Below are 17,389 nucleotides of genomic sequence, written 5' to 3' on the forward strand. Positions count from 1 at the left end.
AGTCGCGACAGTGTCGAGAGTGGGCAGATGCCCAGGAAATGCCAGCTGAGGGTGCAAAGGAGCTGCCACCGGATGGAAGAAGCTTGGTGTTTTGCAAGAACGAAGAGGACTAGGAACTTCCCCTTTGGAGGATGGATGTCCCACGTCGTGAAGAAGCTTGCAGAGGTGTTCCCACGCAGAAAGACCGCAAACAAGCCTTGCTAGCTGCAAGGGTCGCGGTTAGGGTTTTTGGATGCTGCTGTGGCCCAGGAGGGACCAGGATGTCGCCACTTGGATGAGGAGACAGAGGGGGCGCCCAGCAAGTCAGGGAGCCCTCACAGAAGCAGGCAGCACCCGCAGAAGTACCGGAACAGGCACTTAGAAGAGGCGTGTACCGGAGTCCACCCGAAGTCACAAAAGGGAGTCCCACGACGCCGGAGGACAACTCAGAAGGTTGTGCACTGCAGGTTAGAGTGTTGGGGACCCAGGCTTGGCTGTGCACGAAGGAAATCCTGGAAGAGTGCACATGAGCCGGAGCATCTGCAAATCACGCGTTACCCAGCAATGCAGTCTAGCGTGGGGAGGCAAGGACTTACCTCCACCAAACTTGGACTGAAGAGTCACTGGACTATGGGAGTCACTTGGACAGAGTTGCTGAGTTCCAGGGACCACGCTCGTCGTGCTAAGAGGGGACCCAGAGGACCGGTGATGCAGCCTTTTGTTGCCTGCGGTTGCAGGGGGAAGATTCCGTCGACCCACTGGAGATTTCTTCAGAGCTCCTGGTGCAAGAAGGAGGCAGGCTACCCCCAGAGCATGCACCACCAGGAAACAGGCGAGAAAGCCGGCAGGATGAAGCGATACAAGGTTGCAGTAGTCATCTTTGCTACTTTGTTGCGGTTTTGCAGGCGTCCTAAGCAGTCAGCGGTCGATCCTTTGGCAGAAGGTGAAGAGGGAGATGCAGAGGAACTCTGGTGAACTCTTGCATTCGGTATCTGAAGAATTCCCCAAAGCAGAGACCCTAAATAGCCAGAAAAGGAGGTTTGGCTACCTAGGAAGGAGGATAGGCTAGTAAGAAAGTTAAGAGCCTATCAGAAGGAGTCTCTGACGTCACCTGATGGCACTGGCCACTCAGAGCAGTCCAGTGTGCCAGCAACACCTCTGTTTCCAAGATGGCAGAGGTCTGGGGCACACTGGAGGAGCTCTGGGCACCTCCCCTGGGAGGTGCAGGTCAGGGGAGTGGTCACTCCCCTTTCCTTTGTCCAGGTTCGCGCCAGAGCAGGGCTGGTGGATCCCTAAACCGGTGTAGACTGGCTTATGCAGAGATGGGCAGCATCTGTGCCCATCAAAGCATTTCCAGAGGCTGGGGGAACCTACTCCTCCCCAGCCTTCACACCTATTTCCAAAGGGAGAGGGTGTCACCCCCTCTCTCAGAGGAAATCCTTTGTTCTGCCTTCCTGGGCCAGGGCTGCCTGGACCCCAGGGGGCAGAAACCTGTCTGAGGGGTTGGCGGCAGCAGCAGCTGCAGTGCAAACCCTGAAAAGGCAGTTTGGCAGTACCCGAGTTCTGTGCTAGAGACCCGGGGGATCATGGAATTGTCACCCCAATGCCAGAATGGCATTGGGGTGACAATTCCATGATCTTAGACATGTTACATGGCCATGTTCGGAGTTACCATTGTGACACTATACATTGGTAGTGACCTATGTATAGTGCACGCGTGTAATGGTGTCCCCGCACTCACAAAGTCCGGGGAATTTGCCCTGAACGGTGTGGGGGCACCTTGGCTAGTGCCAGGGTGCCCACACACTAAGTAACTTTGCACCCAACCTTCACCAGGTGAAGGTTAGACATATAGGTGACTTATAAGTTACTTAAGTGCAGTGGTAAATGGCTGTGAAATAACGTGGACGTTATTTCACTCAGGCTGCACTGGCAGGCCTGTGTAAGAATTGTCAGATCTCCCTATGGGTGGCAAAAGAAATGCTGCAGCCCATAGGGATCTCCTGGAACCCCAATACCCTGGGTACCTCAGTACCGTATACTAGGGAATTATATGGGTGTTCCAGTATGCCAATGTGAATTGGTGAAATTGGTCACTAGCCTGTTAGTGACAATTTAGAAAGCAGAGAGAGCATAACCACTGAGGTTCTGGTTAGCAGAGCCTCAGTGAGACAGTTAGGCATCACACAGGGAACACATACATATAGGCCACACTTATGAGCACTGGGGTCCTGGCTAGCAGGGTCCCAGTGACACATAACAAACATACTGACAACATAGGGTTTTCACTATGAGCACTGGGCCCTGGCTAGCAGGATCCCAGTGAGACAGTGAAAGCACCCTGACATATACTCACAAACAGGCCAAAAGTGGGGGTAACAAGGCTAGAAAGAGGCTACTTTCTCACATCAACCAACTAGGTTTCAATTTGAGGGCTGATGAGAAGTATTTTTGTGGCAGCTCCTTCAGAGGAAGTAAGGTATGCACCATAGGAAGATAACTAATTTAGAATTCTGTGGCAATAGGATGTCACTTTGGGGACGTGACTCGCCTTGTTTATCAAGCAATAGGAAGAGGAAGATGGCCCCAGGATCAACAAGCTTACATCTAAGACAAAGGGACTTATTTTTTCAGCACATGTGCTAAGAGACACCAAAAAATGCCATTATGATGCACCTGTTCATTTAAATACATTGACATTTGTGATCTGCACAACATTACCTTAACCGGTATAAACATTAAGCAGTATATTGGTTTAGTAAATGCCCTGGGTCTTTACACAAGTTAAGTAACATGGAGTTAAGTAAAACGTGTGGCTCTTGAAAATGTATACCATGGTTCTCTACATGAACAGTACGAGGGGTCATGTAAAAATGTAAACACAAATTAAAGCAGTGGTTCTTAACCCGTGGTCTGGGGGCTTGTGACGCATACTACGTAGACAATTGGAAAAATAATAACAGATTCATAAAGTAAATATAAATAAAGAAGCAACATGTAAAATTGCACATTACAAATGTATAGTACTTGTATAGGAAATTGAATTTAAAACTAGAGGCAAAAAAAATAGGTTCGTGTAGTCAGGTTCATTGATGAGAACAGTGAAAATTCATCAAACAGAATACATTAGGGAAGATGGCTGGCCTCTAAAGAATTTAGAAAAGCTCCAATCGTCCAATTAAAACGAAACTGTTTATTTTTATATTTGTTTGTTAACTAAACACAATATCATTTATGTATTTGATGAATACTCGTTTCAGTATTTTCTGCATTCTCTGAGGTTCTAATCATCTAATTTACTTAAGCCCGTGGTCCCTGACTACCAGTTATGACTCGGTGAGAGTCCCCAAATTCAAATGATTTAATGGGGTCCCCGCGTTGCAGTAATGATTAAGTGGGGGGCCCACAGAAATAAAAAGTTTAAGAGCCACTGCATTAAAGCATCGATAACAGTCTGGCCGAAAAACTGAACACAAATTTTACAATTGCCATTACAAATTACACCTGGTAACAAAAAGAACAAATGAACAGAGTCAGTCTCTATGATTTCACTTCTCAGTCCGCTATGGTTCAACCTGACCAGACAGAAGGGACAATTTAAGGGGACATCTCATAGGCAAGCATCAGAATACGCCATTTCGTGCATGATGAATATTAAATTACGTGGTCGGTGGACTGCAAAATACAAACTCTTGAATACGTGGGCGCACGCACCGGACAGAGGGCTCCTTGTCCGCAATGTACGATCAGGGGTGCCCCATGCTTATGCGTGGTAAGGGGTTTATTAAGGGACAAGTGACAAGACCTCCTAACTACAGAAGCGTGGACGAAAGTTTCCAATATAACGGATGACTTTCGTGAGCACTGAGAGTAGAGCTTTATATGAATTGTGGAGGCAAGAGGGTTACATTAACTATGTGAAGCTCTTGTGAGTTTCGCAAAGGAACGCCTTATTCGTGTGCATATGTGGCTCACACTCAGGGTCACAGGGTGCCAACTGTCCCCAACCCGAGGTGTCCGTTCCCCACGCGTTCCTTACCGTCTAACCTGCACCTAGCAATCCTGCGACCCCTCCAGCTGACAGAGCCTGCACAGGACAGGAACAGAACCAGAAGCCTGCGTGCCTGTAACTCAACCTACCCTGGTACACATCGACCCCACCCCCAGAGCTCGCCCCTCCATGCTATTGGCTATCACAACTTCATTCTAACCATGGTTAGCGTGTACACGAGCGCGACTTGCACTGCTCTAGAGCACACCTCCCTCCTATTGGCTGCTACCAATTCAGTCATTAAACGGTGCTTTTGACGTAGAGGGCGACGATCAGTTGCTTTGCTATTTTGACTTGGATGGTAGCTTTGCTGTTTTCGTAGTTTAGCTGCATTCCCCGTGGCTAGTATTGAAATTTGAAAACACAAGGTAACACTCCTTCAATCCACCAGTCATAATAGCAGGACCTCGTTTTACGTATTTTAATTAAAGACCTACATATACATTTACTAAAGTCGTAAATCAATTGCGAAACACTTCATAGACAAGGCATCCATTTAGAGGCTATCTTGTATCACCATACTTAGGCTCCTTTTCGAAGCAATGCACTCATTCTTAAAACATCAATAGGGAATTTCGTTTTAACCGTTGAATTATTGTCCGTTGCAGATCCCATGGAACGCCTCCGCCTCCTAGAAGCGTACTTCTCTTGAAGTGCGAGGCAAGGAGTCTTAGGGTCCCTGTTCGGGCGGTGTCCTTGTTTGGTGCTTGTGAAAGCTGCACTATGAGGGAGGAGTTGTTCGCAGCCATATCTAGTGTGGGCAATACCAGCTATAGTTATGGGAAGGCACCAGGATCTGCCATTTTGTTCGCGGGCAAAAGCGTTAATTTCACCAGGGGCGGATAGAGGTGGAGCTCTTAGCGTCATCGGAGGTGTAGAAAAATATGTTTTTTTCTTTTGAAAAGTCAATTGCTGAAGAGAGCGGTAGCTTGCTTGATGAGCGTTCGAGACAGTAGCAGTAAGTGATGCCCGTGCTTTTCTTAAATGTCGAGGATGGGCGTTTGGAATCTCAGCTCCCGGGACACCTTCAGAGGGTCCGAATCGGTGATTTACATCCCGGCCTGGAACCGTCCAGCAAATACTTCCTGGGACTTGTTTCACAAAGCTACCCCTTGACGAAACTTGGAAATGGAAGAGTATCGATGAAGGCTATACTGGAAAAACCGGAGTCTGAGCCGGTGTCATCGGAAGTCGGTGCAATAAATATTTTTGCGTTTGGGAAGTTGGCAGAAGAATGTGCAAAACGTGTTCACATAGGGGACTCTCTGGCAATTACTGGATTTAAAATTGTCAGGTCTCCTTCCGGAAATAAAGACGGAAGGTACTATTGCCAACTGGAACTAGACGATGAAAGTGCATCCTCTGTGTACATTTGTAAGTCGGAAGATGCGTTGGCTGAGCAAGCAGAATCCACGGGACCTAAACAGAAATATATTTATACCCCACTCGATCAACTTAAAAAGAACACAGTTGTCAACGTGTTTGGTGTTGTGACATTTTTCAAGCCACCGCTTTGCAGTAAAGGTACTGATTACTATTCGCTTATAACAATTACGGATCAGTCCAGTGTAAAACTAACATGCATGCTTTTTAGTGGAAATCCAGACTTCCTTCCGAAAGTTTTTAAAAATGGCGACATTGTTAGATTTCACAGACTGCGGATCAAAGAGTATAAAAATGAGAAACAAGGAAGTACCAGTGCTGGTTTTTCATCCCTGGTGTTTGATGGCACTCCAGGAGCCCCCGTTATCCCTCGAACCTCCAGTAAAACGTTTTGCTTTTCTGAAGAGGACCATAGAACAGTGGAAGTATTACGAAGCTGGGCATGTAGCCAGGTTTCCTCTTCCAGGTCATCCGTTATACTTTCTGCTGTTCAACCTGCAACATTTTTGGACCTAACATGCCAGCTTGTGGGTAAAGCAGAAGTGGACAGCTGTTCGTTTCTTCTGAAGGTGTGGGATGGTACAAAATTCCAGTATCCACAGAAGGTGTGTGTTGTAAATGGTGCCGTGGAAGGTGATCCCAGAGTCATCCACCAGCTTAGAAATCTGACAGTAGACATTCTGGTTTTTGATAACCATGCACAAGAAGCTAAATCACTTGCAGTCGGAAGCTATCTATCTATTTACAATCTCCATGCAAAATGTCACACATCATGTGATGATGACGCAAAAATACCGTGCATAGAATTCCAACTGCATGGTGGTACGGGCTTTGGTAGAGGAATAGCAGTTCTTCCACAAAACAGTTATTGTGTTCAAGAGCTACAAAGGAGACTTGGTGCTGTGGATCCTCAGGACTACCAGGATCTGGAAGGAATCTCTTCATTGGAATTCAATGATACTTTAAATGAACCTTCAGATCGAGAATCTTTATCCACAAGCACAAATCAAGATTTTTTTCCTACAAGGCCTATAGAGAGATGCCAACAGTCATCAGCAACAGTGCTTACTGCTCACCAGCATGTGAGGACAACTGAATTGCATATTATCAAGAAGAGCACAGCTCCACAAAAATATCGTATTCGTGCCAAACTAACTTATTTTGAGCCCCAGGTGCTCAGTAAGTCTGTTAAGCTTCATTGTCCCAAATGCAATTCCTTACTAGAAATTCCAGATGAGGAAGATCTAAACTTCGTTTTGCAAGACTGTGCCGCCATGGCTCAGAATCAAAGTTTGCCTAATACTGCATTGTATAATTCCTTTCTTTGGACCAGAGAAAACCAAGAAGAAAAAATAGCTGTCCATTTCTTTAAAAAAGAGAACTGGAGCACTCCACAGGAAACTATGATTATGATAGAAGGTGGTTCATTGCAAGAAATGTATAAACTTTCAGGACAGTTTCACAGTGTAATACCTGTCAGATCTGAAAAAGAGCATCTGTTCTTAACAAACCTTTCAGTTCCATACCTTTTCCAAGGTAAGCATTGTTATTATGGCTGCAAACAATGCTCCCGCCCAAAGTCTTTGGAAGGACTCTTTGTTTTGATGAAAAGTGATTCATATGAACCTGATGCAGTCGCAGCAGTGTTAGGAATTGTACCTCTGCAGTATGTTGTAATAATGAAGTTCACATTTAGTGATGGAACTGGATCATTAGATGCATACCTCTGGAATTGCTCAGAACAGTTTTTCCAAATACAAGCGTCTGAAATTTTGGTGAATGATGCCATGCAAGAGAAGCTGCATGATGTTATGAACATCCTGTGCCCTTCTAGAGCAAAATTAGATGATCACCCTTGGTTAGAATGTTGCATTAGGTCATATAACAACAAAGATGAAACCAAACCAGGAGTTTTGTATCAGATTTTTGATACTGTGTTTGCAGAATAGCATGTAGACGGTATACTTGCTGCCCCAAAAATCTCCAGTAACATCATGAAAACCTAAATAAATTGTCCTTGTTTTATTACTGCAACAGAACCTTGAGTTGTAAAGATATGTAAGTTCTAAAGCGTATATGTTGAAAAGGATTATGAATTGTATTTTATTGAGCAATCTAATCCACAAAATCTGTGTTTATAAAGGAAGCACATTACAGACATCCATAGAATTGAAAATAAGATCTAAAGTAAACAGACTTAACAAGGGAAGTAAACCACCAGTGTTCCAAGAGCTAATACACTTAATAAAAACAGCAACTCATAGTATGTATTGTGTGTGGGTGATGCCTGTGAAGATATGGATATGTAGCACAGATTTATCAGGAAAGAGTGATTTGCTTCTAAGTTTGTAACTCCCTCAACCTATGCTGTGATTTTAGCCAGGGCTAGCCGCTTCATAGCACTTTTTTTTTGTATTCCATTACGGCCATGTTGCAAGCTGACTGCTTGTGTAAGTCTGGCTTTGCAAATACTTGCCATGGTTTTATTCATTTATTTGCTTTTTTCAGAACTTATTTCCTACACCAGTGCATGGCTTTTAGTGTAGTTTGATGAAGACACCTTTTTAAATCATGTTTTTTTTTTTTGTTGCAGAGATTATAAAAGAGCCCTTGTTCAGAACTATGTACAGCCAAAAACGGCAAGATTTAGTAAATGTTGGCCAAAATCATGTACAACCAAAAACAGCAAGATTAGTAAATATTGGCTGGTCATGTTACGCCCTTTGTCCTTAACTATACATGAGGGTTTCATTTGAGAAAACAGGAGCTGCAATTCTGGTTTTTCATATAAATAGTTAATAATTTTTCAAATATTTGCCTTTAGTGACATTTGTCACAAGTCAAATTCTGTTTTTTATTAGGTATGAAATCTGTTTGAAATTATGGGTGTTTTAGGCTGCTCGATATTAAGTGTAAACTGGATATTTATCAAGTTTAAAAGGGTACAAACGTGCCACCATGTGCTATAGTAACACCTGCCCCTTAAAATTCTTAAATGGTTTCAAATAGTAATTTTACATGAACCAGTTGAGTAACATCTTGCATCAGTAGAATCTTGGAGCCACCTTATCCTTGGCCCGCAGGCTTCAAACCTTCCGGGGGTTGTTCCACATCACATCATCTTCAGTTTTGTGGGCGTGTTACCCCCTAAAGTAGAAGTAGGTGACACATAACACGGCAATGACATCAACTACCCTCAGAGGTAGACTTGAAACTTTTGACTGAGACAGGAGTAATACGATCATCAAATCAAAAAATAGGAACCAATAGCCATAAAAAACAACAACAATGTAATAAGGAGTCAGTAACTTACACACGCCATTACCTATGTGGCAATGAATCATCACACCAGTTTAGTAAAGTTTAAACATTTTTTGCCCTTATATTAACAGTGTTAAAGTCATGTAATTAATATGTAAAACCAGATAACAGCAATACAGAAACAATACAGTCTGTCCAAAATGTCTAAAGAATCTTAGCCTAACAAGTGCAATCACCATTAAATATTCCAAATAATTTTTCCAAATTATTTGAGAAATAGCGTTAGATTTTATTAGTTGTTCAGTTTAATCAATTAATAAACATTTACATACATTTTTGGGTCAGACATCCTTGCTATCAAATTCTAATTTGAAAAGCATCTGTGAGGCTGGAAATTTATCACATGCGAAAATCAAAAATAAGGCAAAAATTAATTTGGAAAACATCTGAACTATGGCACTAGCAAAAATATGCAGTTAGATTTCTAAGGGGAAACCTGTAAAAGAACAACAAATGCACATTGGTTATTACCTTTCCTAAATGAGACAGGAGTTAGCAGAGTCTTCATCAGCAGAGCACAGCATCAGCAGGTCTTCATCGATCAGGAACATGAAAGGGAAAACAGTTCAGTAATTTTGGGCCTAAGGTATGTGAACTGTTAAAATCATAAGTCAAATATAAAACCGAACATAACTGCATCTGAACAACTAGAACCAAACTAGACATAACCTGCAACGGAACTGAGTTACATCATCTAGAACTTTGCCTAATTAAAGTCCCAAAAATCATTAGCTAGATTCCCATTGAGGAAGACTATGTGGTATGAGAGTGAGCAACCAATTGAATTCAACTTCTTCTCCAATTTGTATCCTTCCTTCACTCTTCTTCAATGTAGGTCCATGTTGACACTCATCTCTGGTCAGCAGTTTCCTCAGAATATTAACACTGTAGAAAATAGCACAGAACGTGACACTGTAGCCAGCATTACTTCCTACCAGAAACTAAGACCGTTGTTAAAACTTTTTATAGTTATCAGAAGGAAGTACAGAGTGGTCAAAGACAGTAGATTTCCACTGTGAACTTTTCAAATGAACAGTTCAGACACAAACTTAACAAAAGAATTTCAGTGAAGCCAGCATAGCCTCTCAAACACTGTATTGTGGAAAAATACTAACGCTTAGGCATTTTGACCAATGCTAATACATGAGAAATGCAACAATTGTAATAGTTCAACCATATTTAGTACATTATTTAATTAACAAATAATACTCTCAAATCATTAGTCTTATTCATCAAATGTTAATCATCTTTAGTCAATACAAATGGTTATGATTCATCAAAATTTGTTTTCAACGTTAGTTATTATTCCACATAGAACTCAGGATGGTGGACACTATGTCAACCACATTTCAAACTTAAACATTTTACAATTTTAGAATAAGTTTCTCTAATTATACTCTTTTAACACTAATTATTTATACTATTTGTTTATTCTTTGCTCTCTAACAATCCCTCTCTGACAGCAATATGTACCATCACAAGAACATTTAATTAATGAGACAATTCAAAACTTATTTTGTTTATTATATCTACAATAAGATTTTCAAAATTTCTCAAATCACGAAAATATCTGCTTCTCATCGTTTCCATTTCTATTTATTCTCTCCTCTGTTTATTTTTCATCTTTTGTAATTTTATTGATATGTACAGTTTGTAAAATCCAATTATACAAATAAGACACACAACCACTATTAATAATGGTTTCAGTATTGTTCACACAAAACCCTGACTAAGATTTCCCAACCAATTTCCTATTTTAGTAAAACCTTTACCTATATTTTCCCACATACTTGGTTGTTTCAGGTTCTTTAAGTCAGAATTCAAATTTGTCATTTTTTTAATGTAGCTTCTAATTTCTTTATTGTTATCTGGAATAAAAGTGAAAGGATGTCTAAAGCAAGACGGTTCTGAAGAACCATTGAACAAACTGCAGCCATTTCTGTATCCATGAGAAGTATTTCTCCAGAACAATCTGTCAACATTTTGTCCACAATGGTTGACAATTTCCTAATTTTCATATCATTCAGAACAATTCCTATAGAAGGAATATTTGCTCCAAATATATCTCCAATTATTTCTGAATAAATTGCCCTTTTTGATCTTGATTTATCATGAGTATAATTTATGTTGTCAATCTGGTACATTTTAGGGAAAACCACTCCCAAACAATAAGTCCCCATACCGCCCCTAGGAAGATGATAATAAGCATTTTTACCACAAAGGATCTTGTCCATTTAACATAAAGTCCCACATATTCCTAAATAAAAATATATGTCAGCATTCACATTTTCCTGCACACCTAGTATCAATTCTGGATTGAAGCATGTATATACAAAGCTTTCCTATATGGTGGAAATCTAAAGCAAACTTTCCTTGCGTGTTAGTTAAACTATACGCATGATCATTCTGATGATTGCGTTTTACTAAACCCTCCACTATTTTCTGTTTAATTGCCTTTTTTCTATAATTTGCCTGAATACGAAATTTTTTCTCAACTGGTGATAGCATGCATTTTAATTATTCCTGTGAACATAAGCAGTACCACATTTCAGTTTAGGCTCAAAGAAACCTCCTACAATGTCTATTTTTCCATGTTTAGCAATACTACTCAGATGTTGGTTAACTGGAACAAAAGAAAAGACTAAATAGGTTAACTGGAACAAAAGAAAAGACTAAATCAAAATTAGAGTAAAAATACTGTATGTATTCCTGATTATAAAGCCTTGTTAATAATAAAACACTACAATTGATCCCATAAGTAAGTGTAAAGCTATGATAGGTAATTCCTTCTTGCACTGAGGAAGGAATTTGTGTACACACATAACATCCTCTCACATCCACATTCTCTACAAATTCATACAGAAACAATAATACATATTAGAAGATCTGCTTGTGAGTTGTCTAAGTGTAAATAACCCTCAACGTTATAGAATTTGTTTAACTCAGAAAGTGTAGTAACTTCTAATATTGAAAAATATGTGTGTGTAGTGTGTCAGTTTTATCAGAAACACTCATGCTTATAGTCAACACACATACGGCTACCAATCCAACACATACATACTTACTTGCACCCATTGTTTCTATTGCAATTCATATTCATGGCCTGTAAAAAAAAAATCAAAAAGTGGAAGTAAAGGAAAAGTATAAACTTAACTATGCCACAACAAAATAAAAAATAATCTTTAGTCTTCTTTTCAATTATATACAGCAACTTTCAGACTCAGTCTGTTATTCACTATTACTTCCAGTGTGTGATGTCTCTCTTGGTCATTTGGCTATGCAATTTCAAAACTCTATTCAAGTGTGATTTCAAGTTCCAAAATGCTGTACTGGATTCTCAAGATCAAAACGAAAGGACATAAACTTGTGTTCCCACTCATCAGATGCCAGATACACCCATTCCGGACCTGTGTATCTTTTACTTGCAATTCTTTTCCTTTTTGATTTTCAACTTGCACTTGTTTCTCCTTCATTCAGATCTATTTTTGCTTCTTCATGTCTGCTTAGCAACACATCAGGATTTTTTTCCAACTGCAGTCAAGGAAGGCACTTGTCTCCTTTCACAATTTTTCTAGTCAGTGATGATTTAATTGGACTTACGATTCTTCTTGGTGTAGCAGGAATCTGACAAATCTTTTTTTACTTTTACTTGTTTCACCTGCACCACTAGCCCCTTCAGGAGGAGTCAAATCTGACTGTTTTTGATTCAACTTAACTCCACTCAGCTATTTCAGGAAACAATATTTGTTTTATCTCTTTTTCCCAGTCGTCTGCTTCTGGGAGATTCCTACTGCCCAGGCTTGACACTTCTGCTACATCCACCTCTGTTTCTGCTGATAGGGGAATATCAAGCTTGTCCTCAAGTTAAGCCGTCAGAGGAATACTTGAATCTAAATCTTCACCAGTTTTCATTGTCTTTACTCCTGCAGTCTCTTCCTCTGTTTCTGTCACTTGTTCCTCTTAAGACTGTACAGTTTCTGCTGGTGCTCTCAGAACACTGGATCTTCATCATCCAAAGGAAATGACACTCCACGATTATGACACGCATTAATACAGTTTGGAATTCCAGCACACTTCACAGCAGTCGTCATCACCAGTATGACCTGGAAATGAGCCTTTCACCTAGGCTCCAAGCAAGTCTTCTGCACATGCTTCTTGATCACCACCGAATCACCAACCCGTAGACTGTGACACGGGTCGTGGGATGGTGGCATGGCTGTTGCTTCCACCTGATGAGACAGCACAAACCACATCAGCTAGACTCTTGCAGAACCCAGCATCAAGTCATCTGTTATGCTTACAAGCACATTTGCAGAAACAGCTGGCAATCTCATGGCTCTGCCCATCAATATTTCATGCGGCGAGAGACCAGTCTTTCTGTCAGGTATACTTTTCATAGGCTTTAGAACCAAAGGTAAAGCATCAGGCCATTTCAGATTAGTGGATGCACACATTTCTGCCAATCGAGTTTTCAGAGTACCATTCATTTGCTCCATTAATCAAAAAGTTTAAGAATGGTAACTACAGTGCAGCTGCTGCTCAATGCTTAAGGCTGAACAAAGCATTTTTATCACTTTGTTATTAGAGTGACTTCCTCTGTCTGATTCTAAAGAGGCCGGAAACCGGAATCTTGGGATAAGCTCCCTAAGTAACAGCTTTGCTGTCATTTCTATGTGTAGGGTAGGCTTCAATCCAATGACTAAATATACATTCACCAACATAAACCACCACACACAGGCATTTCAATGAAATCCATCTGCATTCTGTTAAATGGACCACCTGATTTTCCAATGTGCCTCGTACTGACAACAGTTCTCCTTCCTACAATCATTTGCTGGCATGAAATGCATCGGTGACAAATTGCTTCAGCAACCTGTCTAAATTTTAGATTGAACTAGGATTGCTTAAATGTCCGAAACATTGCATCTCTTCCAATGTGAGTTTGTCCATGATAATATCTAGCCATTTGTGTCAGTAGATAGTTTGGCAAGACCCCCTGCCCTTCATTTGAAACCCACATTTCATAAATTTTTCTTTGGTTGAAACACAATTTTTATCCAGCTTCTTTTTTCACCTTCTGGAACCTCATCTTGCCATCTTTTTATTTCTTCCCAAGTATCATCCACTGTAAACAGAAAAATTTGATTAGTCTCATTGGTACCTATTACATTTTTCCACTCTTCATTGAAAGTGGCACAGTTAAGTGCACAATATCTAGCAACTTGATCATCATATGCATTACCCATAGTGATAAAATAATTTGCTTTGCAAAGCGCAGTACATTTTACATCTGCAACTTTCTCAGGTGATTGTAAAACTTCTAGCAGCTCATGAATCTTATCAATGTTCCTGATGGGTGAGCCAGAAGAGATCATGAAACCACTTATGGACCTCAACTGCCCAAAGTCATGTACAACACCAAATCCATATTAGCTGTCTGTAATTTTTTTTATTTCTGTATAAATACAGCATGCTCTAGTAAGACCAACCAATGTAGCCACTTCTGCAGAAAATAATCCTTAAAGCCATGAAGCTTCGAGTATATCAGAGAGTGCACACAGCATAATCAGCTCTCAATGTTCCCACATTTTCTCTTAAACAGGAACCATCAACAAAAATTATTTGGTCATTTTTCTCTAACGGAGTATCCTGAATATCAGGTCTGGGTTTGGTGCACAGTTCAGTAACATCCAGGCAGTCATGTTCTACTTCATATTCATTTTCAAATTCAGCAGTGTCTATAGGTAACAAAGTAGCGGGGTTAAGTACTTCACACTTTTTCAGGTCTATAATTCAGGGACCCCAAAATCAATAACACATAACAAGTCAATCGAGCATTTGTCAGATATTGAGCCTTGGTCCTTTTAAGCTAAGACCTCAACTGAATGAGGGACCAGAACAGTTAAAGGATGTCCCATCAAAATGCTTTCACTCTGTGCAAGACTAACACCAACCGCAGCCACCTGCTTTAAACAACCTAGTAAATCAGCAGCAATTGAACCCAATGTTGCTGAAAATATGCTACAGGATGATTTACACCACCATGTACCCATGTAGGGACAGAAAAAGCACAACAATCAAGTTCATGACAAAACAATGAAAATGGTTTAGTGTAGTCAGGCATTCCCAAAGCTGGTGCTCTACACAGACTCTCAGCTCAGTAAAAGCTTTCATACAAGCTTCATCAAAAGGCACAGGATCAGTGATATCTTTGTGGGTCAGTCTTAGCAAAGTCTTCGAAATTACAGAACAATTTGGAATCCACTGGCCACAGAAACTCAACAGTCCCAAAAACATCCTGACATTTCTTTGAGTAATGGGAGGGTTCATTTGCAATATAGCTGTAACCCTCTCTCTGGATACTTTCCTTGCACCTTTCTCTGTTTGATGTTCCAAGTACTTCACTTCTTCATGACAGTATTGTAATTTTGTTGGAGACACTTCGTGCCTGATTATGTGTTTGGCGGACGGTTTAGGCTGTCCGCTAAATTTCCGACAGGAAAATTGCCTACCCCATCGCTGGGCCCATTAAGAGTTTCCCCGCTAGGTCAGCGGGCGTAAACCTTAGTTTCCGCCCGCTAGCCTAGTGGTAAACACCCTACAGCATTGTCTCCGGCTCGTAATCAAGCTGGCGACAATGCTGTAGGATGGAGGGTGCACCAGCACCCTCACAAAGCAGACAGTGAACATTGCGAGAGTGCTGGCCAGAGGGCCTCCTGCACTGCCTATGCACCCATTCTCCGTCAGCCTTTTCATGGCGGTGTTACCGCCATGAAATCACTGGCCGAGAACACGGTCGTAATTCCCAGCGCCGCCCTGGCGGATTAGGACCGCCACAACAGCCAGACCACGAGATCTCTAATCCTAGCGGTCTGACCGTGGCACGACCGTCGTGGTCATAATGTGGCGCTCGGACCGCCACATTGGTGGTGGTCCAACTGCCACAGCGAGTCTGGCGGTCAAGTGACCGTCAGACTTGTAATGACCACCTTCATGTCTATTTTCACCCGAATGATTCAATAAGGCAATTGTATCTTGCCTGCCTGCTTCTTGTGACTCTGAAGCAACCATTAAGTCATCAATGTACAGAACCAACATAGATTGGAAAGGCATTTCCAATTATTCTAAATTCGTTTTCAACACCTGATTAAAAATTGACAGGGATTCTGAAAATCCTTGTGCTATTCTACGCCAGGAATACACATGATTGCAGAATTTAAAAAATCAAGAGAAATTGGCTATGCTGAGAAAAATGCCTGTGACAAATCCACTATTGTGAACTGTTCTGCGTCACATGGAGTTTGGAACCAAACCACTGCTGGATTTGGTACCAAGGGACAACATTTGACCACTAGTCATTTATTTTCCTCAAAACCTCGAACTATGTGAAACTTCCCACTAGGTTTTCGTAAACCCATAATAGGTGAATTACATGCACTGCTCAATACTTCTTCCAAAACCCCTTGCTCAACAAAATCTGCTATTACAGGAGTAACCCCTTCAATTACATCTGGTGCCATGTGATATTGGGGAGTTTGTGGGGAAACTGCATTCGGTTTTACGGTGACTTTGACTGGTTCTTCTCCTTTAATTAGACCAATATCTCGGCCTGAAAGATCCCACACTTTTAAAATAACTGTATCTTGTAGGTCATTTGGCAGATCGTGTACTGTAAATGTGGGGGAAAGGGTAATAAAAGGGGATTCTTCATTAATTGAATTACAACCAACTTGTATGCATGTTTCCTCATCATCACTGTTTGTTGGAATGGCAATTCCATCATTCGTACAAGTAATGAAACATCTTAATCTGCACAATAAATCTCTTCCCAGTAAACATACTGTACTTGAGTCACAAACTACAAAGTTGTGCATGCCTGCCAAACTACCAACTTTAATAGGAATGGATTCAGTAATCTGATTTGTCAGATGTTGATTCACTACTCCTACAGCCTGTACTGTTCTCCCAGAAAGTGGCACGTTAGGAACTTCTGCAGTTCTGACAGTAGAGCTCCTGTGTCAACCAGGAATGAAACTTCATGACCCATAACTGTTCCATTTACATAGGTACCACTCTGATCCACCTCTACTGAAGCTGCTAACACACATTCTTCTTCATCCAAAAGCTTAAGGTATTTGCATTTGCTTCTGCTGTGGCATCATTTGCATCTGCTGTTACAATTGCTGTTGTGGTACCTGAAAACGTGGCACCTGCTGTTGGGGAATTTGCAGAATCTACATTTGATTATTTATATTCTGAACATTTACATTAAGATTCCTATTTATCGGACCTCTCAAATTTGGAAAAAGATGTTAATTCATTTGCACAACACCTTCTTGCACCATCAAAGGACCTTCCCGCTTCCAGTGTCCGAAGTTCCAGCAGGTATGACAATGTAACATTTTCTTCATTACCTGCACATCACCAGGATTAACATTAGTATTCAAATCAACACAATTTCCATTTCCACCACTACCACATCCTCTTCCTCTTGCCAGTCTATGTCCCTGAATCACTTGCATGTTCCCCTGTTGTTGTGGTACTCCTTGTATTCCTGATTGTGCTGCTCTAATCTGCATCACCGTTGCCTTTTCTCTCAGTCTTTTCTGTTTCATGTCAATTTTGTCACTGCAATATTTAGAAAACTGCAATACC

At 41.2% G+C, this 17,389-nt stretch overlaps 2 protein-coding genes across 3 annotated transcripts in view; one reads left to right on the forward strand and one right to left on the reverse strand.

The window, feature by feature from the left end:
* The window catches only part of SETD3 (SET domain containing 3, actin N3(tau)-histidine methyltransferase), a 387,484-nt gene extending 383,337 nt beyond the window's left edge, over window positions 1-4,147 (reverse strand). The window contains exon 1 of one of the 2 annotated variants that reach the window (XM_069208287.1): window positions 4,019-4,147. The gene's annotated coding sequence lies outside the window, so the exon portion shown is untranslated. The remainder of the gene's footprint in view (window positions 1-4,018) is intronic. The other variant, XM_069208286.1, reaches the window with a different exon arrangement.
* A 675-nt stretch (window positions 4,148-4,822) lies between these two features.
* On the forward strand, window positions 4,823-10,839 carry POT1 (protection of telomeres 1). The gene has a single exon (XM_069208288.1). It carries the CDS (start codon window positions 4,996-4,998, stop codon window positions 7,360-7,362), a length of 2,367 nt encoding a protein of 788 aa, XP_069064389.1. The 5' UTR covers window positions 4,823-4,995; the 3' UTR covers window positions 7,363-10,839.
* The last annotated feature ends 6,550 nt before the right edge of the window (window positions 10,840-17,389 follow it).

This window comes from Pleurodeles waltl, chromosome 9 (genome assembly GCF_031143425.1).
Source record: "Pleurodeles waltl isolate 20211129_DDA chromosome 9, aPleWal1.hap1.20221129, whole genome shotgun sequence".
NCBI lineage: Eukaryota > Metazoa > Chordata > Amphibia > Caudata > Salamandridae > Pleurodeles > Pleurodeles waltl.